The sequence below is a fragment of the Leptodactylus fuscus genome, chromosome 1 (genome assembly GCF_031893055.1).
Source record: "Leptodactylus fuscus isolate aLepFus1 chromosome 1, aLepFus1.hap2, whole genome shotgun sequence".
In the NCBI taxonomy this organism is placed as follows: Eukaryota; Metazoa; Chordata; class Amphibia; order Anura; family Leptodactylidae; genus Leptodactylus; species Leptodactylus fuscus.
Genome location: NC_134265.1, coordinates 338,030,783 through 338,054,815, shown reverse-complemented (window position 1 = coordinate 338,054,815; position 24,033 = coordinate 338,030,783). Strand labels below are relative to the sequence as shown.

The 24,033-nt window shown below is 43.7% G+C and overlaps 1 protein-coding gene across 1 annotated transcript; it reads left to right on the top strand.

Moving 5' to 3' along the window:
• Positions 1 to 809: 809 nt before the first annotated feature.
• Positions 810 to 22,628, top strand: SMIM14 (small integral membrane protein 14). Its single transcript, XM_075266463.1, has 5 exons — positions 810 to 905; positions 11,356 to 11,457; positions 11,923 to 11,971; positions 18,568 to 18,716; positions 20,496 to 22,628. Exons 2-5 carry the CDS (start codon positions 11,383 to 11,385, stop codon positions 20,532 to 20,534), a joined length of 312 nt encoding a protein of 103 aa, XP_075122564.1. The 5' UTR covers positions 810 to 905; positions 11,356 to 11,382; the 3' UTR covers positions 20,535 to 22,628.
• The last annotated feature ends 1,405 nt before the right edge of the window (positions 22,629 to 24,033 follow it).

The following is a 24,033-nucleotide window of genomic DNA, read 5'->3' as shown; positions in this document are numbered from 1 at the left end:
ACTTCAAAAGTTGGGAGGTATGCCTGTATATTCTGTGTACTGTATGTAACCCCCAAATGTAAAGCACCATGGAATTAATATAATAATGTACAGCACAATGGAATTAATGGTGCTATATAAATAAACAATAATAAAAAAAATGTATAATAATAATTGCTCTTCTTGTCAGTGTCCGCACAAGTCATGCGGAGAGGAAATTAGTTGATGAAGTTATTTTCTTTCCGCGCGTTCTGTGGAGACATTGTGCGGAAAGCACGTGGACCCCATTATAGTCTATGGGGTCTGTGTGCTTTCATTGCTCACCGCTTGTCAATGCGTTCGGTATTCCGTTTCCACAGTGTGGGGGCAATAAGCCGGCATTATACTGTGCGGAGGGAGGAGTAAGAAGGGGTTACACATAGAGAAGCAGCCAGCATGGCCATGGAGCCCTCTCTGCAGGCCCCCATGGTAGCCTATGAGGCGCTCTCATGTCCTGTTGTCCTTTAGCTCAGCTGTTATTCTTTCCTTTGCACTGTATTACATTGTTCTTATGGACAGGACAGGATCCTACAAGGCGCACACATTATAATACCGCTCTCAATACAGCAGCACAATCCACAGCGGCCTCTAGTGGCCACACAATAAAGCACAGCTCTGTCTAGCCGGTTCTGGCATCCTCTGATTGGCTCCTCTCAGCCCCGCCCACCTGCACGCCTCTCTCTCAATCAGGATTGGCGCACCGAGGCGCATCACGTGGAGGGTCGTGAACGCGCGTCAGCCGGAGGCAGCGGGGGCGCGCAGGCGCTTATTTTGGGGCGGGGACGCCCGGGGAGATCCGGGTTTGTGGACGAGCATGACGTGTACAACCGGACCAAAACAGAGCAGGTGCTGCAGACTGGAGGCTCCCGGCCGGACAGCGCACATAGGTGAGGGCTCTGGGTGCATGCACCGGTACTGGTCGGACATGGTTGGGGTGTGTGGCTATGGTGCAGTGCAGTGCTCGGGCACATCATACAGTGCTAGTGGTAGCCTTGGCTTACTCGCCGCCCGGTTTGCTTTTTGCAGTGTTGCTTGTGCCCTGTCTGTTCCCTTCTTAGTTATTGCGTCTATTGCAGCACTCAGAATTTGATGTCCTGTCTGCCTTGTAGCCATGCCAGGTGTGAGGGCATCCTGCGGCTCAGATGGCACCTAGTGGCCTCCAGCTGGAACCTATAGCCCTGTATGGAGTCCTTACAACCTGAACTTGTGGCCCAACCTATGATCTGTGTACACCATAGTGTCTGATCACTGGGACCCCCACCAATCCCCAACATCAGGGGTCCCCTGTAATGGACCAGAGGTTGTGCAAGCCTATTATTTATCTGTGATCGCCAAAAAGTGCCCAATATAGAGATCAGCTATCTGTGCCAGTCTCATCCACAACATCTGCTGCAGGTGAGGAAAAGGGTGCAGGGGACCCCCATTCTCTGGATAGGTGGGGGTCTGACCACTGGGATCAGCTGGATTTTCCAGCCCAAACCCAGTCAGGAGACCCAGACTCCAAGTAACCTGGTGGTCTATGAGGCTAGGAGTCCTTCATCCCCAAGGCTCTGCTGTACTATAGACTAGGTTCAGGCTGGGAATTATTTCATGGCCTGTTTTCTCCTGTTCAGCCTTTGTAAGATTATTTTGCATCCCGTCAGATATTACAGCCTATAGTGCGTTACATTACATTTCCTGCCATTTGTGTTGAGTGCATGCCATATTGTTTTCTGACATTTTACCCGTTTACTTCTGTATACCATACCAGAAAAACCACCCGGGGCGTTCTAGTGAAGAATATACTGTCACTATGTCAGCTGACGTATTTCAGGAGTTCTATGATCTTAGGCTAAATTCACATTGCATCACATATCCATAGCACCCATCCTGATTATGGGTTTAAAGGGGTTTTCCTTCCCCTGTCTCTAGCTATCTTGCCCTTCCCTACCTACTCAGCCCAGCCCCCGACCCATATTCTATACTTACTCCTCCATGCTTTGATCAGCGCGATGGCTCCTCCTGTACTGTTCCCCTGTGTTGGTCCTCAGCAGCGATGAATCATCTTTACTGTGCATGCGTGGAAGCGCAGTAGAGGTGAATTACCGGTGGCGGTGCGCACAGGCCGCATCATTACAGGAGGCGCTGTCCCTCTGGAAGAAGCCTGAATGGTAAGTATAATGTAGTGGATGGGGCGAAGGTGAGGGTAATGGTGACAATCAGTTTCCAGAAATAGGAAAACGGATCGTCACCGGATAATCATAAATTGTCCCTGGGGCGGTCACATGACTGTCCCGGGGATATGCGTAACTATTCATTTTTGATAATTGATGTTTGAGGGTTTTTAGAGCTGAGCTTCCAACATGATAGATCCTCACGATGCTGCTAGTTCAGGTCATTAGACTATATAGTATGGACATAAAATGGCCGTGTGCATCCAGTCTTAGGCCTGGTTCACATCAGTGCATGGGTTTCCGTTCAGGGACTTTGCTTGGGACTTCCCAAACGGAAACCTAATCTGCATCAAAAAGCGGTTACCTTTGGAAACCTGCGGACCCCACGACTATAATGAGGTCTGTGTGGTTTCCATTCAGTTTCCGCATGAAAGATGCGAAGAGAAAAGCACTGCTTGCAGGACTTGGTGACGAGGGGTTTGTATTCAGTAAAATGAAGAATACACAAGGACTTCTAGGCAAGTTGGAGTTAAAGGGGTTATATGGAAATAATAAAATGTTTACTTGTGCAGTCCCCAGTTATTACTTTGCAGAGTGCAGTCCCTGAGTTGAGCCTCTCCTGCTGTCGCTTCAGCTCAGAGTAACGTCACCAACTCTGCTCTACTCCTGCTGCTTGTACATAGAGTAGAGAGGAGTCGGTCATGTGGCCTAGAACGGGAGGCAGAGGAATGAGCGAAGGCACTGGTAAGCTTGTCTTTGTCCTCATAGCACCTTTAGGGCGGCCATGCATGTCACATTCTTTCTGCCTCCCCCAACATACACTTTGTCACTTCATCTATGGGTGCATGTGTTCTCTGGCACTGGATTATCTCCATTGAAAACAAAAGAATCAGGTATATTGAATTCCACTGCCCAATCCATCCCCCACCTGACGTCTGCCCTCAGGATAGCCCTCTCCCCCTTACACATTAGCTGCTACTGGGACAGCATTCTCCAATCTGAATAGCGGATAACTTCTTTTATTAGTATTGTTTATTTATATAGCACCATTAATTCCATGGTGCTTTACATTATTATATTAATTCCATGGTGCTTTACATTTGGGGGTTACATACAGTACACAAAATATACAGGTAGATATAATACTAACAGTGACCGACTGGCACAGTGGGGTAGAGGCCCCTGCCCGCGAGGGCTTACAGTCTATGTAATTGAGTTGGTGTCAGTCTGGGGCGAGTCGCAGAAGAAATGTTCTTATTTTTTTTAATGATGTTTACTTGTGTTAAATCCACTCTAATACATGTACGTCTGTAAGGTAGGAACCGAACGGTTACGTCAGGATCAGGGTTGTACAGCTGTTATAGGACTCCTGTGGGAGCTGCAGCTGTTTTGTCTTGAACTGTGTAAGGAATGTTTCTGTCTCCTTGGGAATTCTATATCTTTTGTATAATGATTTTGTGGGCGTTTTATCTGAATATAGCCATGAACAAGCAATTTTTCCAATCTATCAATTCACATTATTGCTGGTATAAAAAGAAATACTCAAATTTGGGTGTGGATCAGTTAAAGGAAGAAATAAAGTGACACTAAACAACCCGCAGTGTCCCAAATAGCCCTGATGTAAGACCGTCCATGACCGCATTAAAAACCCCAAATCTTTATAGTTGTACAGAGGAATTTTCTCTCTGCTGGCTTCAGTATAAAATAAAAAAACGGCGAAAACCTGACGGACACCCAACAGACCCCATTACAGTCTATGGGATCTGTGGGTAACCTCTGTTTAAGCGGACTGCTCTTTGTTGTTTAGGTTCCCCAGCAGACCCAAACACTGGAGAGCCCCAGCCTAAGTGTGAACCTAGCCCCAACTTGGTGCATTCTGCACCAAAATCTGCAGATTCCACCCATTGAAAACAATGATCAAAACAGGACGCGGATAAAATAAGCCTACTCAATCTTACTATGGATTCCACAGCTGATTCAGCAGCGAACTCCGTGGTTGGAGACTCCTAAATGGCAAGGACTCCCCAAGTTATACTGTGACCGGGGGGGCAAGGAATGTAGAAATGTATAAGTATTTGCTATATGTTATTATTGCAGCCATATTGGTGAGAGGAGGCCAGAGGTGAGTTATTCATTTGTTTAGGCTTTGTTTTCCAGGGGTTCTTAGTAGGGACCAATTTTGGGAACGTTGGAATCTGTTGGAAAAAGGTTACTGACTGCAGTTCCAGAATAAAATGGTGAATTATTTTAAAGAGGACCCTTCACCTCCTGGGGAACATGGCGGTGTAATATACCGCTAGAAAGCTTTCCCTTTCTGTGCCCTCGCTGAAGAGTTATTGGTGCCGGTACCGTAGCTCTTCAGTGTCAGAAGGGCATTTCTGACAGTCAGTCATAGCACCGTAGTGTGAGAGAGAGCGTTGCTTACCGCCCAGTGATGATGCTGAGCAGTGAGGAATGCCTCCCCTACTCCTGATATTACTCGTCCATAGACTAGACGTCCATAGACTTGGCGTCAATAGACGCTACTGTGAGGATGGGCGTTCCTGACTGACTGTTCGAAACACCCTTCTGACAGTACCGACACGATAGCTCTTCACCGGGTACACAGAACATGAAAGCAGATAGAGCGCTGAATTTAGCGCACTGTTGACTTTCTAGTACTATATAAAACCGCATGTGCCCCAGGAGGTGAAAGGTCCTATTTAATTACATTATACAATTATATCTAATTAGATACATAGTTTGTTACTTATTTATAGTCATAGAAATTAGATCACTCGCTTATTAGGAGCTTGAGGCTAGTTTCACATATGTGTTTGGGTTTTCGTTCGGGGGTCCACTTGGGGCCCCTCGAACGGAAACCTAGTTCGCTTAAAAAAGCGGTTACCTTCAGAAACCTGCGGACCCCATAGACTATAATGGGGTCTGCCCGGTTTCTACACTCCACATTTTTCAAGCGGAGAGGAGAATGGAATCCCCAAACGGAGAGCCAACCCTGGTGTGAAGCCAGCCTCACTGCTTTTGGTCAAGTTTTATTGCATGCAATTGTTTGGACTTGGAGAATAAGAATGATGCAATTTATCTTCCGGGAACCGGTTTCATTAGTGAAAAGCCTATTTCACACAGTGCAAATTTTGACATATAAAAGGAGTGTGGTTTAACTGGTGTCTAAAGTTACGCCATATTTGTAATGTGCGCCTATTGAGAATTATTACAATCTACTTTCACTATACGTCAGCCATAACGACGCATCTTATACATTAAAGGGAGTCTCTCTCCCTCCCCCCCCAATCCAATATATCATCACAGGCCCACGATTTCAGTCGCCCTCACCTAACAATGTTTCCCCTTGTGAATCGGCGCCTCCGTTTCTGAGATGTCACTTCTTTTTCTTTTTTTTTTTCTCGACAACAGAGCCAGCGATTTTCAAGGAAAACCACTGTTTGATTCCGGTGACCCTAACCTATCGGATATGCTGGGGTCCCAGTAATGGTTAGTTTAGGAAGATATTCTGCCCTATAGTAAGCCAAGTACAGGATTGGCGTTCCAGTCCTGAGTGGGCAGAAACTTTGATCTTGCTGCTTCTGTAGTTTTTTGGTCACTACCAGGTTCATTTAAAGGCAATTTATCAGATTCAAAATGGCTCCCAATCCAGTAATAGTAAATAGCATAAACCTACCGTTCAGGCCAAACACCAATGATGCGTATGGAGATCGTCATCTTTTTCTGGTTCTGCAAATCAGCTTGCAAATGAGGCCGGGCCTGTGTCAGATTTGTCTATAGATAGATGTAACGCAGGCTGAAAATGGTAATCGTGGCATTGGGACATAGAACATTTGGAGCTGTTGCATCTGTCTTTAGGCAAATCAGTCCAGTCCTGGTCCGCTTGTAGGCTGCTTTATATATCCATAAGAAAGATTCTCTATTGCTTCATCAGTTTCAGGTGACATAGGTACGTCTGCCCCTATTAAAGGCCCCTACATGGCACTATTTTGGTTACATAGGTACGACGTGTCTTCTCCTAGTAAAGGCCCCTGCTTGGCACTATCATAGGTTAGCACTGACAGACTCCCATTAACACATCTTAGTGCTAGATTTTAATGCCCACATATAGCATGCATACTATCAGCGGTACATCTGGTTACAGGTAGACATGTGCAGCTATGTTTTATGCCTATATATAAGCATCATGGCTGATCACGGCAATGTTTACAATGGGCAGTGATCGGGAACTAATGTTCTTCCTTTTGTTTATCATGGATTTATATGGAGACAGGCTGAGTGCGTTATAATATTGTAATTGGCATATAACTTGGATATAGTGCGGCAGTAGTATACTCGGCATACCTGAAGATCATTTAAAAAAAAAAAAACTGCAGAACTGTGGCAAAAAAACAAGTGTGGTTTTTCCATGGTTCTTGGACACATGGTGTGGTTGGGTCATATTTTTTTTTCTCCATGTGGATACACCCTAAGTTGAGTCATCCCTCAGCAAAATTTAGCTGCATGGGGGTACTTTCTTATGGGGTCACAGTCTTTGCCTTGGAAAGGTTAATATCTGCAGCACTAATTAACTTGATAATTAGCGTTGCAGGTATTTTTTTAAATTTTTTGGGGGCAGTGCTTAAATCCCATCCACCACACGTATACTGTATCCCCAGCTTTAAAGGGATTCTACCATTAAAAACATTTTTTTTTTTTCTCCCTGACATGTCGGAATAGCCTTAAGAAAGGCTATTCGTCTCCTACCTTTAGATGTCTTCTCCGCCCCACAGTTCTGTTAAAATCCAGTTTTTCGTCGGTATGTAAATGAGTTTTCCCGCAGCACTGGGGGCGTCCCCAATGCTGTGAGAGAACTCTGCAGTGCTGCCTCCATCTTCTTCAGCAACGTCCTCTTCACCGCGTCTTCTTCCAGGGGTTGGCTTCAAACTTCTAGGCCTCGGGCCTAGGGCAAAGCCGACCGTGTGTGCTCAAAGGCCACAAGAAAATGGCCGCTTACCTACTGTGTAAGCAGACATTTTTCTTGTGGCCGTGGGAATGTGCAGTTGGCTCTGCCCAAGGCCTAAAAGTATCAAGCCAACCCCTGGAAGAATACGTATGAAGAGGACGTTCCAGATGAAGATGGAGGCAGCGCTGGAGAGGGTTCTCTCACAGCATTGGGGACGCCCCCAGTGGTGCGAGAGAACTCATTTGCATACTGACAAAAACCAGGATTTCTACGGAACGGTGGCCCGGAGAAGACATCTAAAGGTAGGAGAAGAATAGCCTTTCTTAAGGCTATTCCGACGTGTTAGGGAGAAAAAAAAAAGGGTATCCAATGATAGGATCCCTTTAGACTGGTGTAAAGTGACTAATAAATGTGGGCCATTGTCTGGTCCTTACACTCTCTATATGGGGAATAAGCAGGATATACAGCCTTCGTGGCTACTTTCCTGGAATATTGTTACTACCTTATTCAGACTTTAGTTTTCATACTTTTTGCTTGTAGCACTTGACACTTTGTGAATGTGACCAAATTCTGTCTGCTATGTAAATTTCCTTTATGGTCTGTTACATTTGTAGACTAAAAGGGGAACAGGGGTCTTATCATATTACACAGTTTGGGATACTTTTGTTTTTCTTCTTTGCTGATTTCTTACTGCAAAACTCTTTACAAATAGGATAGCTTTACACTCATATCCTTACAATGAGCAGGGCTTTGTGCTCCCTATGGAGATTTTATGGAATTTTCATACTTATGACCCCGATATATGGCATGTAATATATTTTCAGATATGATAAATTCAATGGGAGAGATTTATCAAAACTGGTGCAATTGCCTTTAGTAACCATTCAGATTCTAGTTCTCTTTTCTTTTTTATTAGAATATATATATACACACGCACACACTCTCTATATGATGAAAAGTATCCGGCCACCTGGCTGAGAATGACTTACAAGTTGGTGGCGCCCTCCATGGGTAATGCTGGATACAATATGGTGTTGGCCCACCCTTCGCCTTGATGACGGCTTCCACTCTCACAGGCAGACGTTCAATCAGGTGCTGGAAGGTTTCTTGGGGAATGGCAGCCCATTCTTCACGGAGTGCTGCACTGAGGAGAGGTATCGATGTAGGTCGGTGAGGCCTGGCACCAAGTCGGCGTTCCAAAACATCCCAAAGGCGTTCTATAGGATTCAAGTCAGGACTGTGTGCAGGCCAGTCCATTACAGAGATGTTATTGTGGTGTAACCACTCCGCCACAGGCCGTGCAGTATGTACAGGTGCTCCATCGTGTTGTAAGATGCAATCGCCATCCCCGAATTGCTCTTCAGCAGTGGGAAGCAAGAAGGTGTTTAATACATCAATGTAGGCCTGTGCTGTGATAGTGCCACACAAAACAACAAGGGGTGCAAGCCCCCTCCATGAAAAACACGAACACACTGTAACACCACTGCCTCCGAATTTTACTGCTGGCAGATGACGTTCACCGGGCATTCGCCATACCCACACCCTGCCATCACATCGCCACATTGTGTACCGTGATTCGTCACTCCACACGTTTTTCCACTGTTCAGTCATCCAATGTTTACGCTCCTTACACCAAGCGAGGCATCGTTTGGCATTGATCTGCGTGATGTGTGCCACCCAATCACCTGACCACGTTCGAAGTCCGTGAGTTCTGCGGAGCGCCCCATTCTGCTCTCTCACCATGTCTAATGTCTACTGAGGTCGCTGATATGGAGTACCTGGCAGTAGGGGGCAGCACAATGCACCTAATAGGAAAAACATATGTTTATGGGGGTGTCTGGATACTTTTGATCACATAGTGTGTATATATTTTAGTTATTTGTTAGGAGGGAATATGAAGGATGTGCTCTGGTTGCTATAGGCAGCTACTCCACTCTTTGTATACTTCAGCCCTGATCCATCTCTCCCAGCGTCTTCTCCTTGCAGCTCAGGGTCACACTACTTTGCCTCCTTTGCATAGATTTATTTACAAGTCGTTGTAGACCCTTACGGAGTTCAGTATAAGTAAGTATACGATGCAGAAAGTCTGTTTATTATTCTAATAAGACAAATGCATTATACCAGGAAATTTGGGTGTTCATCTATTTCCTCATGTGAGTCTGATGGTAAATCTTGGCCGGTCATTTGTTTGCTCAGTGCTGTGCTCCTCCACGTATGTGTCTCTCATTGGAGCAGCCTGTGTAAACCCTTCGAGTGTGGAAACATCTGATGAAATCATGAGCGGATCTTAAAGGGCACAGAGTCTCCGGATGGACTGGAGAAGATGACCCAGAAATAAGATATACTATGAAGAATGAGATTAAGGATTCTGTTAAAAAGCAGTGCACAGTATTGCCGCGGCGCTGCTGTCCTGTACTCCGAGAATCCCTTCAGATCAGGCGCTTAGGTCTTTAATAGCTGCAAGGATTTGTGATTTTGGTCAGAAATGTTCTCCAGATAGAAGTCTATGATTTTATTGACTACGGACAGGGAATAAGCGTCAGACCAATGGGGGTCCGACCTCTGGGACCCCCAGCAATCAGGATGATGAAGGTTCAAAAAATGGCGCCGCCGCTCCATTCACTTCTAGGAGGCTGCCAGATATTGCAGTTTCAGCAGCCCCATAACAATGAATGGAGCACCGAACACGTACAGGAGGCTCCAGGGGGACTTGCAGGCCCCCAGGATTATGACAATTCTCCATTATCCTAATGTTGCGGACCATCTACGTGTGTGTGAGTGGTTTATATACATATATGTATCTACACATAGCTATAGATCCCTATGCAAACTATATGACTCCTCAAGTATCAATTTGCGTTCCAGTAGTAGTCGTATAAGCCACTTGTACGAAACCAATAGAAAATACAGCATGAGACCCCATGGATGCAATGCAAACTATAACCATACTATAAACCTTTCCATCCGTGTACCCATCAGGGGTTAAATGTTGTGTTAGCCGCAGGGCTTCTATAGCCTTCTATAGCCTGGTTGCCAGTAGACAACATACAGTATACTGAGTCAGTGTATGTGTGATTTCTGCCACTAGAGGGAGCATACAGGTCACAGATTGAGGATTCCTTCTTTAAATTCTCGTGACGTCGTAACGTTTCGGAGGATTTGCAGATCATTTAAACAGGATGTGAATTTTTATTTCTTTTGGCTACTGTGTAATGTTGAGCTTGTATTCTGCGACTCAACCACAATATGTGAATATTCCCGCAAAATAGAGAATTTTTTTTTTCTTTTAATTTAGTAAAAAGAAAAACATGACCAATAAAGAAATGTCTGAACTTGAATATCTCTGTACGTACAGCTGCAGATGTACGATTTGTAGGATTCAGCATTGAAAGCTACAGGATCATGTGATGACCAATAGGGCTGAGAATTTGTGACCTAAATCAATATTGGGATTAATTGGGTATTTTAATTCGAAAATAATTAATGGTGATTATTTAGGACACCCCCCCCCCCCTTAAACCACACCCTTTTACAGTATGACTAATCACTGAGAGAACCGCACGGGAAGTGATCAACGAAAAAATAGTGTTACTCACCTCTCCTGGGCTCTGGTGAGATTCCCTGCTGTCTTTGGTGGTTCTGACTGAGGTCCAGTACTGCTGAGGCCTGTGATTGGGTGTCAGTAGTCACGTGGCGTTGTGGTACATAGATGCAAGCGTTGCGACACCACGTGACTGCTGAGACCCAACCACAGGCTGATGACAAGTAGTAGTGCCGAAGAGAAGAAAGAGCCTAGGAGAGGGGAATAACCTTGTTTTTACTCACCTCCTCTGGGCCTCTGCTCATTAAACTTTGGGGTTTGAATAGACCTCACAGTTTCATAAAATTGCAGTTTCATTTCGGGCATCTTGGGCACATTTTATTTGTTTCTCTTACTTGTATAGCACCAACATAATCCACAGCGCTGTCAGCCAACTTGCCCAAATCCTTAATTTTCCTGGAAGAAGAGCATTTCCAGAGGAGATGTGAGAGCGGCCAGCTGTCACTGGTCATGGGTGGTTTACAGGGGTCGTCTCTTAAAGACATCAGCTTTCCATATGCTCCGTCAGGGACATCTGAGCCATTGATAAGTTTAGGTGCATGCTGTCAATATCAGTCAGGGGAGATCCTAGATTTTGTATGCAATTTCACATCCCATTCTGATCATAAAGCGTTTACCTCCATTGCTTTTCGCAGGTTCCTGTAGACACATTCGCTGTGAAGATGGCGGACGGCAATTTTGATCCTTGTGAGTGCATTTGCTCCCACGACTATGCAATGCGAAGACTGATAAATTTGGTAAGGGTAACACACATTTTTTTTTTTTATTATTATTTTATCGCCAGCATATTATCAGATTTAATATTTTTTTTCATATTTAATTTGCAAAATCTGTAAATTTGAAGGTAAACTAAAAATTCCCTGCAGTTTCTGGAGCTTGTCTGTTTTATGAAGCCTGTAACCTGCGGCTCATTGGTAGATAAGCTTTATAGTAAGCTGCGATGTGGTCAGGTGATCATTAGGAGTCTGCTGAGGACCAAACCTAATCCAAGCAAAAGACCACTCCCTTTAAGAGGTCTGGGGATCAGTGTCCCATTGGGACAACCCCTTTTGTTGTACTTCAAAGGTAGAGCACTACTTTTGGGAAGTGCACTAGGATCTTATAACAATATTATTCTCCAGAACTATGTTAATTTTATTAAATCTATCATTTACAACTCTCTAGATCCTATTTAACCCCTGTGTTTCCCTCCTTTCATACAGCTAAGGCAGTCTCAGTCTTATTGCACCGACACGGAATGCTTACAAGAACGTGAGTATATTACTGGATTTGCAAAAAAAAACCTGACTGTCTGAAATTATAATCCACTTTTTAAGAGCAAATGCAGACAAAGGGGTTGAAGATATTACTGGCAATGTATGAAATCCGACATTCTATAGAATGCCTACAACTATCCAGCAATGTATAAACTATTCGTCATTTCACACATTGCCTAGGCATTCTATACAATACCAAATGAGAAAGCGGCAAAGTATGAACTAGGTGACATTCTCTCTTCGGCAAGGCACTAGCAGCATCTCCGATCGCGCGCTTCTAGCATGAAGCCGCCTCCTGCGCACACGCGATACGACGGTCTCTACTGTTGTCTCAGGCTTAGACTTAGTTTTGTTCGTGACTGTCCATGAAAATGTGGAAGGAGGAGCAAGCTGGAGGGTTGGAGAAGGACATGAAACAATGATTCGACGAGGAACTGTCCAAAATTAAAGGGAATGCTGCCAAAAACAGCATTTGCTTTGGCCCTTAATACATTTTGGCTTTTGTACAACTTTCATTGTATTTTCAGCAATTTTTGGGAAATGGCGCTCTCATTCTAGGTTTGGTTTTTCATACTTTGCCTTCTATAGTATGACTAGGTATTCTATATAATGCGTAGGCAAAGTATGTAACGATTCTCCCATTTCATACCTTGCCTAAAAACGCCAGGCATTCTATACAATGCCTAGGTATTCTATAGACTACCTGCTTTTCATACATTGCCTGTAACATATATATTTGAAAAGCCAGCATGTAATGCTACACTCTGCAGCTGCCATTTAAAGGAGTTTACCGCCTTCTCCAAGCATATTCCACTATCACTACTGTGTTACAGAGCACGTATCTCTTATGTGTGTTATTTCTGTAGATTTGGAGAAAAACAACTGCGAAATCTAATGGAAATGAGGCAGTGGGTGCACTGGGGGCGGGTCTTCAGTTCCCTGGAGCACTGCTCTTGGCACAAAGGCCCCTGCCATCTGCATCCTGCACTAGCCTGTTTAGTTAGTTGATCCTTCCACTATCATAACATCATTCCTTCTATTTGAGCACAAAGTGCAGTGCTCACAGGGCTGAAGCCCCGCCCCCAGTGCACCTACTGCCTCCTCTTCAGAAGTTGTTTTTCTCCAAATCGACAAAAGTGACAATATATAACAAAGGTATGTTGTTTATCACAGTAATGTGCTCTGTAATACGGTAATGGTGGCCGTTGAATATGCTTTGGGGAGGTCATAGACTCCCTTTTATAACCTCTGATCTATGAACAAGCCAGATGTGTTCCAATAAGCCAGTCGGAGTTGACTTCATGAGATTGTCCACATGTATAATATATGTAAAAGGAAGGATAACTGTGTGTGTGTGTGTATGTGTGTGTGTGTTCATTAAAAAGCCAGTGATTGAACAAACTATGTATATCATTAGTTCTACAATAATAATAATTGTATAATAATTTTATTCTGAAGCCGGAGACTGTAACATTTTTTTTATTTTCCCATTTCACCCAAAATCGGTCCTGACTCCACAACTCCGTCTCCATAGCCCAGTTAAATACCCTAACCCATCATGGAGGCAGGCATTGTCCTCCATAGCACCTGTGAGTAGGGTTTCCGATCATTTTCCAGCCCGTTTGTGAAATTTGCTTGATCGCCGATCAGAATCCGATTTATTCCGATCCCGATCCTCAACCCTAGTCATGCTTCTCTATGGGAAAAGTCACTTGTGGTTTGAGCCGATCTTGAGATAACCTCCGATCTCGATCCTGCTGGAAAAGATCGGGTTGGAATTCTGATCGCGATCGTGAAATTTACCGTATATACTCGAGTATAAGCTGACCCCCCCCCCCCCCCCCCCCTAATTTTACCACAAAAAAACTGGGAAAACTTATTGACTCGAGTATAAGCTGAGGGGGGGAAATGCAGCAGCTACTGGAAAATTTCAAAAATTAAAATGGTTTTTGGGTGCAGTAGATGCTGGGGAAGGGGAGGGGGTGTTTTGGTTGTCTGTCTGCCCCTTCCCTGAGCTTAAAGACTGAGTTTTTTTGGGTTTTTTTCCCCCACGTAGAATTTAGCCTGGCTGAATAGAGGGCATCTGCAGTGCTCCTATTAACCCCTTCAGGACGGAACAGGAGCACTGCAGATCCCCTATATTCAGTAGACATAGGGATACCTAATGTGTTTGTGAGTCACAGTCATTTTCTACTTTTATATATATTCTAGGGAAAGGAGGGATTTACAACTTTTATTTATTTTTATTTTTCTATTAATTTTTTTAAAGCTTCTCTTCTTTTTTTTTCTTCACTATTCTATGGGAGATTCTATACATTACTATTGCGGCTGCTCATAGCCCTCACCCCAAAAAAATATTTAAAAAAAAAAAAAAAAAATTCTTTTTGCTTGACTCGAGTATAAGCCGAGGGGGGCTTTTTCAGCACAAAAACTGTGCTTAAAAATTCGGCTTATACTTGAGTATATACAGTACTCGATTGCCGATCGGAATCCGATCTTTTTCCCCTACCTGTGAGCATTGGGGAAGCTGGTATTATCCCTTCTCCTACTGTAGAACACTGAGGAAACCTAAATAGATTTATTTTTTCTATTGTCTGAAATAGAACCTTAGATGCAACAAACTATACACCAGATACTTAGAAAATATTAGAAATCGTATATTATAAGAAGATATATTGCCAATTTTAGAATCCCCCTTTGGTTTATATTAACCAAAGGGGGATTCTAAAATTGGCAGTTTGTCTATGACCCCCACCCATATTATCTGAATTGTTCTTGTTTTGTCATAGTGTGAACAGGGTAACAAAAATCTGGTAGCATTACGATCGCCGTTCCTACATGTACAAGCTGGATTACAGGTGTCTATTGTCATCCAATGTCTCTTCTTGGGGTTAGTCCTAGTTCAGTGCTGAAACCTTCCTTGCCCATTCTGTGCCCATTCATGTGTCATTCGTGGAGGGCATGGATGATACTAGTCAAATATTTGTCAGAATAAAGGTGCGCTCCAGAATGTAAGACCTTCCACCAGAATGGAGGGCAAACTAGATCTACTGGTTTCCAGGCCTGTTATGAAATCTCGTGGTAGGAACTCCTTGTATTAGTGACATCACTGACATACCCGTGAGCTGACTGTAAATTCACTTTTGTCTCCTGGGTACAGGTGGATGGTGGCAGGCGATAGAAATAATCGGTAGTTGTCGTCAGGCTGTTAACCATTTTATAACGGGTTCTCCATGACTAGCAGTCTGCAGGGGTGCAGCTTATACCTGTACTTACACGACTGGGATGACATCTACAGCGAATGTGAAGCTCAAAGAGTCAATAATAGTTACTAAAAGAACATGACTGTATAAATGCCAGATGACACACATAACAAAAATTGTTTCGTCTTTGTTCTGAGTAACTACACAGATACCACTACCCTTTTCTATGCAATTTGTATTATTTTCTCTATGCCCCAGTATAGATATGAAGATGTCTCTGGGAAATTCCTCCTTGATTTCCTCTGTCTGAATTGTTTTGGTTCCTATCTTTGGTTAAAAAAAAAATTGCAGGCTAGGTCTTGTATGTACGGAGCACATAGAAATGTTATACTTTTATCTTAACCACCTCATGGCCAGGATTTTATTTATTTATTTTTATTAATGTCCATATTTTTAGTACAGATGGGTTGTTAAAGTGTGTGTTTATTTATATTAGTATAGTATTAAATATAAATATTTTAAATATATAATTTATTAAATATGTATATCTTTATATAATATAAATAAATATACATTCGTTTTTTGTTTTTAACAAATTTTATAGGGAGAAAATGTACAAAAGTGGTGGTGGGATACCTCTGCCTCAGTGCTATCCATGTCTTACATTAAAATGGCTCTTCCTGACTGGAAGACATGTCGTACAACTTTCGGCCTGATGTTTACTATCATAATTTTAGTCTGGTGTGATATCCGTTATGAGCCTGTATTAAAGGGATTCTACCATTAAAACCTCTTTTTTTGTGGATAAGACGTCGGAATAGTCTTTAGAAAGGCTATTTGTTTCTTGCCTTTAGACGTGATGTCCACCGCGCCGTTCCTTAGAAAAACTGGTTGTTTTTTTTTTTTTTTTACCGGTATGCATATTAGTTCTCTGGCAGCGATGGGGGCGGTCCCCAGCACTGAAAATGTGATGGGGGCGTCCCCACTGCAGCTCAAGAACACGATCCTGCAACGCCTCTATCTTCGGCTGGATCCTCCCCTTCTCTGTCGTCTTCCTCCTGCGTCACCTCCGACGCCTGTGCAGTTGGCTCTGCCATAGAGCCAACTGCACATGCTGGCCGGCAGCCATTTTTGGGAGGCCACTCTTGCTCTTGTAGTTCAATGCAGGAGCGGCCTCCCAAAAATGGCCGCCAGACGGCATTCGCACTTGGCTCTGCTGGTGTCTCACTGGCAGAGCCAACTGCGCAGGCGTCGGAGATGACGCAGGAGGAAGACGACAGAGAAGGGGAGGATCCAGCCGAAGATAGAGGCGTCGCAGGATCGTGTTCTCGAGCTGCAGTGGGGACACCCCCATCGCATTTTCAGCGCTAGGGCCCGCCCCCATTGCTGTGAGAGAACTAATTTGCATACCAGTAAAAAACAGTATTTCTAAGGAACGGCGCGGCAGAGATCACATCTAAAGGTAAGAGACGAATAGCGGCTATTCCGATGTCTTATCCACAAAAAAAGAGGTTTAAATGGTAGAATCCCTTTAATGGATGGCATATGGACCCATTCATTTCTGCCTATGTAGTTTTTACAGGTCCATATGGGTGGGCCGTTGGTCTGAGCTACAAAATATGGAGCAGGTCCTATTCTATTAATGGAGTGAGGAAGACGAGAGAACGTCCATGTGCAATCCATTCGGTTTCCATGGACCCACACACAACTATGGTCTTAAAATACCAGTTATGATTATCCTTATTATCTTGCACCTATTTTTTTGCCTTTGCCCTTATATTTGAGAGCTGACCTGGGTCTGTTTAACAATAGTAGCCTGTATTGGGCAAGTGATGTCCTTCTGACTAGCCCTCATCTCCTGCGGCTGCAAAGTGCAACTTTTAAAGACTGGAACTGATTTATTTGTGGACAAGCCCTATGTTGAAGTGGCCTTTGTTGTTGCCCATCTATGTAGTGAATGTTGGTGACAGGTTTGTGTCTGGCCGTGTAGGTGCGTCCAGGAATGTGAACACGCTACTCTTTGCCTGTCAATTTTAATGATTTCACGGCCAAGGCCCTTAGGGATAGGTTTCTAAAACCTCAAAAAAGGTGTATTTGGAAATGTTGTGAGGTGTGTGTGTGTGTGTGTGTGTGTGTGTGTGTGTGTGTGTGTATTTTTTTTTTTATTTTTTTTTTCCACCAAGTCAAGGTATGTCAGAACAATCTGTAACATCAAGATGGAAAAATACAGCAATGAATCTATCTAAGTGTCCTAAACTAGGTAAAAGCACAAACTACATTGTGTGTCATCTGGTCTACCCCAAATAGTAATAAGTAGCTTACTGCGTAGATGGCAAGGGCTAACTGGAAGGAGACAATGCCGGTGTAACCTTTCTAGGGATGTCACTGCCACAAAAGGAAGGAACTCGCAGACCCTACTATGAAATGCAGAAATGGGAACCGAACGAGTGTATAGAATACATGGCAGGATCACAGAATATCGGGATAAAATAATACAGTAGAAGTCAAAAAAAGGAATGGGAAAAGTGTCCTCCGTCTCAGGAGTCTGAATCTGATATCACAGGCATTGCTTGGAAGGGGGAGCTCAAAAAGGAGCTTCCAAACATCGGACCTATAAGGTAACTTTGTGTGTGGCTGTACCTGCCCAGCCCATACACTGCCCATCACAGGTACATTTCCAAAATGCTATTTTAGCCAATCGGCACAGTCCTTTTACAGTTTGCAGCACATTGCTGTAGGTGGTGACTTTTGGTCCAGAGCTATTCTTCTCATAAAGCTCAAGGAGATTTGCAGAACCAGGCCACAGAAGTCCTTAGTTCCCCCCAGACTTGGGAGTATCCCCAGGGGGTAAAGCTTACATTTCTAGGTCTCCAAACACCATATTGACTCTTGATCTTCTAGATCGAACAGCGGTGTCCATTATTTATTGACCAGATAAAGGAGGTCTGCACAATAAATGCAACAGCATATGGATGTAAATTGTACCAAAAACGGACTCTATCTGGTAAACTAGCAACCTCCTGTACGTAACATTATGCCCTTTGTGTGCCAGCACCAAAGACAGAAATGGAGAAAAGCATAAAAACAAATATATAAAGTTTATTGAATAACGTATATAACAGCATAATATATAAAACTGAGATGAGCCGCACAATACCCTGTGGAGTCTGGTTCTTGTAGTATTACCTGCCAACCATTCGGACCAGTAGGCTGTTCATGTGCTACAAGGATGAATCTACTAGAACAGAAGCCGCTCTGGTTTTTACTCTCTTACGTTTTAGCCTGTTTTGCCTTTCTATTATGTCACCTCTTACACTATTGGCTGAAACCTTTAATGGTTATTGTTACAAGAACTGATTTAATCCAATTGTCTTTATCTGTTCTCCAGTACCAGGACCCAATCCTTCTAGTGATGGTGGAATTAGTATTGCCATGATCGCCATGGCCTGGCTTGTCATCGGTCTCACTTTATATCTACTGAGACCCAGGAGTCTCCGAGGATCAAGAGCAACTGGAAAACCCACTAGTCCCCATAACGTAAGTTCAGGACCCTACGTTGAGTGTTTTTGGTTCTGCTCACATCAGTATTTGTAGTCTCCATCAGGAACTTTGGATATTTTCATTAGAGCCTAATGGCGTTGATAGATAACATTAGCTGCATTCATAATCCAGCAGACTTCAGAGCTGAAATCTTCTTGCATAACTGACTATTTGCATTCTGAAAAGTGTCTTCTTACCACAAACCTGTGGCATTGTGTTAGATGATGGCTTCTCTTACAATTTTTAGTATCATCTGTGAATGCGGATTTATTCTGCAAGGCCCTTTTCAGTAATAGAAGATCTGTTTCCAATTTTCTGGTGCCCACTTTGTAGTAAAGATGCAATAAAGTACAATAATCTGGAGCATGCCCTATTTTCACAATGCTATATTCTGGGGAAAGCTTTCTACTATGTCTGCTTGTAGCCTATTAGTTGCACGAGGCTGTTCACACAGTGAAAATAGAAGAGGAATTTGAGGTAGGATTTCCGCCGCAGTTTTCACTGGCTTGGATTAATGGGACGAATCAAAGGAGCGTCTTGCAGAACCTGTGGCCTTATTTTTTTTTTTTTTTTAGCGTCATCCTTCAATCTCTACCTCTCATTGAAAACAAGGTGGAACTTGGAGCTGAAGTGGAATCCGAATGATGCCGTGTGAACATAGCTTAAGTCAGGAGCAGAATATAATAAGAAATGCAATGTATTTACAACTATCTGTGTAGAATCTATTCCTCTAGCCTTCCTATTAAATGCTATGGTAAATGACCATGAGCTATGAGAAAAATGTGCATGCTTAAATAAACTTAGATCGGTCGTAAAGTGGAACGTATCTGGCTGACAATGACAGTCATTGAGACGTGGCTGTATTTAGATCACCATACCTCTCCTTTGTGATCTTCTGTATCTCACCAGCAGTTTATGGGCCCCATCCTGCCACTCCTGGAAGAAAAAGAAAGATCTTCTTAATTCCAAGGATCATCCACATGCAGGGCTTGACTTTCTCCACTGAGTCAGTGTGATATATCAGAGAACGGTGTGGTCAGAGAGCACATGATCTACATCACAGGGACACTTTCCTGTCCGTCCTTTCTGCTTTCTTTGTAACTTCACATCTAATGTGTTGGAATGCACTTCTGCTTTCTTCTGTGTGCTAGAAATAGGTAGGCTACTACTATTAACTACAGTAACCCTGTAATGTCCCAGGGCAGTGATGGTGTGGGCGCCCACAACACGACCATGAGTTACCTTGATAGGCCATCAAATCTGTCATAGGTCCTCCTGAAAAAAACAGCCCAATCTGCAGGCAGCATGGTATGGAGCAGGAGTTGCTGAACAGAATGTGAGCTAAGCTGCAGTACATCCGTTCAGCCACTACATAGAGAACAGAGCTGTCTGCTTCCTGCTCCATTCTCTCTATCAGTTGCTGAGAACGGATAGTGGAAAATTTTCTAATTATTATATGAAAGTGATTTACATTGACACTATCTACAGAATTTGTTGTGATGTATATTTCTACAATGGCTAAAATCTTATTTTGTAGCAGCTGGAATACATCATAACTACATGCTGCAGCTGCTGAAGAAGCTCTTGAACAGAGAACCGTACATATCAATGGTTATACAGCACCCATCATCTCTGTATAGTTGTCAGGATCTGACAACAGAATGTGATGTTTCTACAGATATTACATATAACCAGTGACTGATGATGGAGAGGGGGTGACACAGTATATAGCAATTCGCTGTATAATCAGTTAACTTTTTCTTTTTTTCTTTCCAGGACCGCGGCCATGAACCTCCAGCACCACCAGTAGACTAGCACCACCACCACCAGTAGACTAGCACCACCTCCACCAGATTCCATACTTAGATTTGCACGACCAAATAAATCCAGAATGGCCAGACTACTCTGAAACGGATGATTATTCTCTCTTTCCTTTCTACCGATGCGGACAACCCTATCGGCATTCCATATCCTGAGATCCCTAGCAGATCGAGGGTGTTCGGAGCATCTTGTTTTGTTCCAGACTTCCTTGCAGTACAATAACTCTTTTCCTTTACATGTAGGCCAAATCTAACACTGCAACCTTCCTCCCGCTAATACCTGTGTCTGGACTTATCAGCCTTAATATAACTCTGTAGATGCGTTATAATGATTTTTTGTCATACCACGTATGTATGTCATTGTTTACTATGAAGCTATATACATATTCTTCAGTGACTTCTCATAGGATTGAGGGTTATACATTTCCTAAATGATGAAAACATTTAATGTTGTTATATTGGTGCATCTATACACACTGTATGGACAGAAGTTTTAGGACACCGCTCTTATTCACCTCCTTTGGGGGTGTAAATTCCAACATCTAGCCCTACGTCTTGGCTAAAATGGGTCACTCAATGAATACCAGCATGGTATTGTAACAAGATGCCACCATTGTGATAAGGGTGTCCCTCCTAGATATTCCACCATCCCTGAACATGGTACTATTGAAAAGTGGAGGAACTGTTTACAGACCACAGCAACTCTGCCATAAAGGAACAGGCAATGTAATATTACAGAGTGGGGTCAATTGCTGCAGCGTACCAAACCACCTCTGACATTAACATCAGTGCAAAGATTGTGCCGTTATAGCATGTGTTTCTATGGCCGAGACTCTGCATGCAAGCCTGACATCACCAAGCAGAATAACAAGCGTTAAATGGGGTGGTGGGAACGTGATCTGTGGAGTGATGAACCTCACGTCTTTATTTGGTAGTCTCATGGGGAGAGTTTGCCCCCCCTTAGTTTTAATAGAGGGAAATCTAAATGCTTCTGTATACCAAGACTTTTTGTGCAATTGTAGGCCTGTAATTTTGTGGGTAACCATTGAATGAAGATCCTTTACTGTTCTAGCATGATGGTGCCCAGTGCCTAAAGCAAGGTCTCTACAAGTTGAGTTTGTTGTAGAAGAACCTAAGTGGCCCACACAGCCCTGACGCCAGCCCCATCGCCATTAAATACCTTTGGGATGAGGTAGAACAGAGCTATATACACTCACCGGCCACTTTATTAGGTACACCTGTCCAACTGCTCGTTAACACTTAATTTCTAATCAGCCAATCACATGGCGGCAACTCAGTGCATTTAGGCATGTAGACATGGTCAAGACAATCTCCTGCAGTTCAAACCGAGCATCAGTATGGGGAAGAAAGGTGATTTGAGTGCCTTTGAACGTGGCATGGTTGTTGGTGCCAGAAGGGCTGGTCTGAGTATTTCAGAAACTGCTGATCTACTGGGATTTTCACACACAACCATCTCTAGGGTTTACAGAGAATGGTCCGAAAAAGAAGAAACATCCAGTGAGCGGCAGTTCTGTGGGCGGAAATGCGTTGTTGATGCCAGAGGTCAGAGGAGAATGGCCAGACTGGTTCGAGCTGATAGAAAGGCAACAGTGACTCAAATAGCCACCCGTTACAACCAAGGTAGCCAGAAGAGCATCTCTGAACGCACAGTACGTCCAACTTTGAGGCAGATGGGCTACAGCAGCAGAAGACCACACCGGGTGCCACTCCTTTCAGCTAAGAACAGGAAACGGAGGCTACAATTTGCACAAGCTCATCGAAATTGGACAATTGAAGATTGGAAAAACGTTGCCTGGTCTGATGAGTCTCGATTTCTGCTGCAACATTCGGATGGTAGGGTCAGAATTTGGCGTCAACAACATGAAAGCATGGATCCATTCTGCCTTGTATCAACGGTTCAGGCTGGTGGTGGTGGTGTCATGGTGTGGGGAATATTTTCTTGGCACTCTTTGGGCCTCTTGGTACCAATTGAGCATTGTTGCAACGCCAAAGCCTACCTGAGTATTGTTGCTGACCATGTCCAGCCCTTTATGACCACAATGTACCCAACATCTGATGGCTACTTTCAGCAGGATAATGCAATGCCATGTCATAAAGCTGGAATCATCTCAGACTGGTTTCTTGAACATGACAATGAGTTCACTGTACTCCAATGGCCTCCACAGTCACCAGATCTCAATCCAATAGAGCATCTTTGGGATGTGGTGGAACGGGAGATTCGCATCATGGATGTGCAGCCGACAAATCTGCGGCAACTGTGTGATGCCATCATGTCAATATGGACCAAAATCTCTGAGGAATGCTTCCAGCACCTTGTTGAATCTATGCCACGAAGAATTGAGGCAGTTCTGAAGGCAAAAGGGGGTCCAACCCGTTACTAGCATGGTGTACCTAATAAAGTGGCTGGTGAGTGTATATAGAACAGAGCTATTTATATAGAGATAAACGGGTAACTGCGACTGCGGTATCCGGTCGCGCACTCCACTCCGGATTAGGCCCAATGAATGGGCCTAGGAGGGATTGTCTTCAGGCGGATGCAGCAAGGCGACTCTGTCTGAAGAAGGAGCATGTCCATTAAACTGACCGGCTCCCATTGATTTCAATGGGAGCCGTCTCTTTGGTCAGGATTTTTAGGCGGACATGGATCAGTCTAAGAAGAGTGGAAGCTGTTTTGCTGTAAAGGGGGACCAAATCAATATAGCATGGGGTGGCATAAAGGCTCCAGTATTGTAGTAGGCCTAAAACTTTTGTCCATACGGTGTGTATATGTGATATAACTCCAGCCCCTTCTTCCTGACTCAGGCTGACATAAACCTTGAATATTGTGGTAATCCTCTAGTTGTCAGACAAGTCCAGTTGCCTGGTTATTTGCCAAATCCTGTCTTTATTGTTACATATTGTTTAGTTTGTACAACCTATTACTAAATAATTGTATTAATTTTCACTAAATACGGTTAGCTGAAGTGCCAAGGCATTGGGTGTTGAATGTCCCATAGGTAGAGGTTCTGCCTTACGTTATGGCGTATATCTCCTCATGCACCCCCTCACTGCTGAACACCCCTAAGATGTGCTGGTTCTTTATGGTACCCCAAGAACACAAAGAGGTTTGTCTATGATGAACAATGGAGGTGAAGGAACAAAATGGTAACTGTAATTGGCATGACCAGACACTTCTTCAGGAACACCAAGGTTAGGCAACAGCGGCCTGCAGTAATCTGAGAAAGATCAGGAAGGGGACAAGCGTGTCGTTGGCTGTAGACATGAATTAACCTCCAACCAAAGGTTATTTGGACATCTGTCCCTCTCATGACAGTCAGTGAACAAAATCATATATGTTATTATTTAGGGGAGCAAGTGTGGTCATCTACTCATGTACCAAAAGCATCACATAGTGAAACCAGCTTCATGTAGTTGTCACCCCTAATAAAAATATATTTTTATACATTCACACCATTTATAGTAAAGCTCGCCAT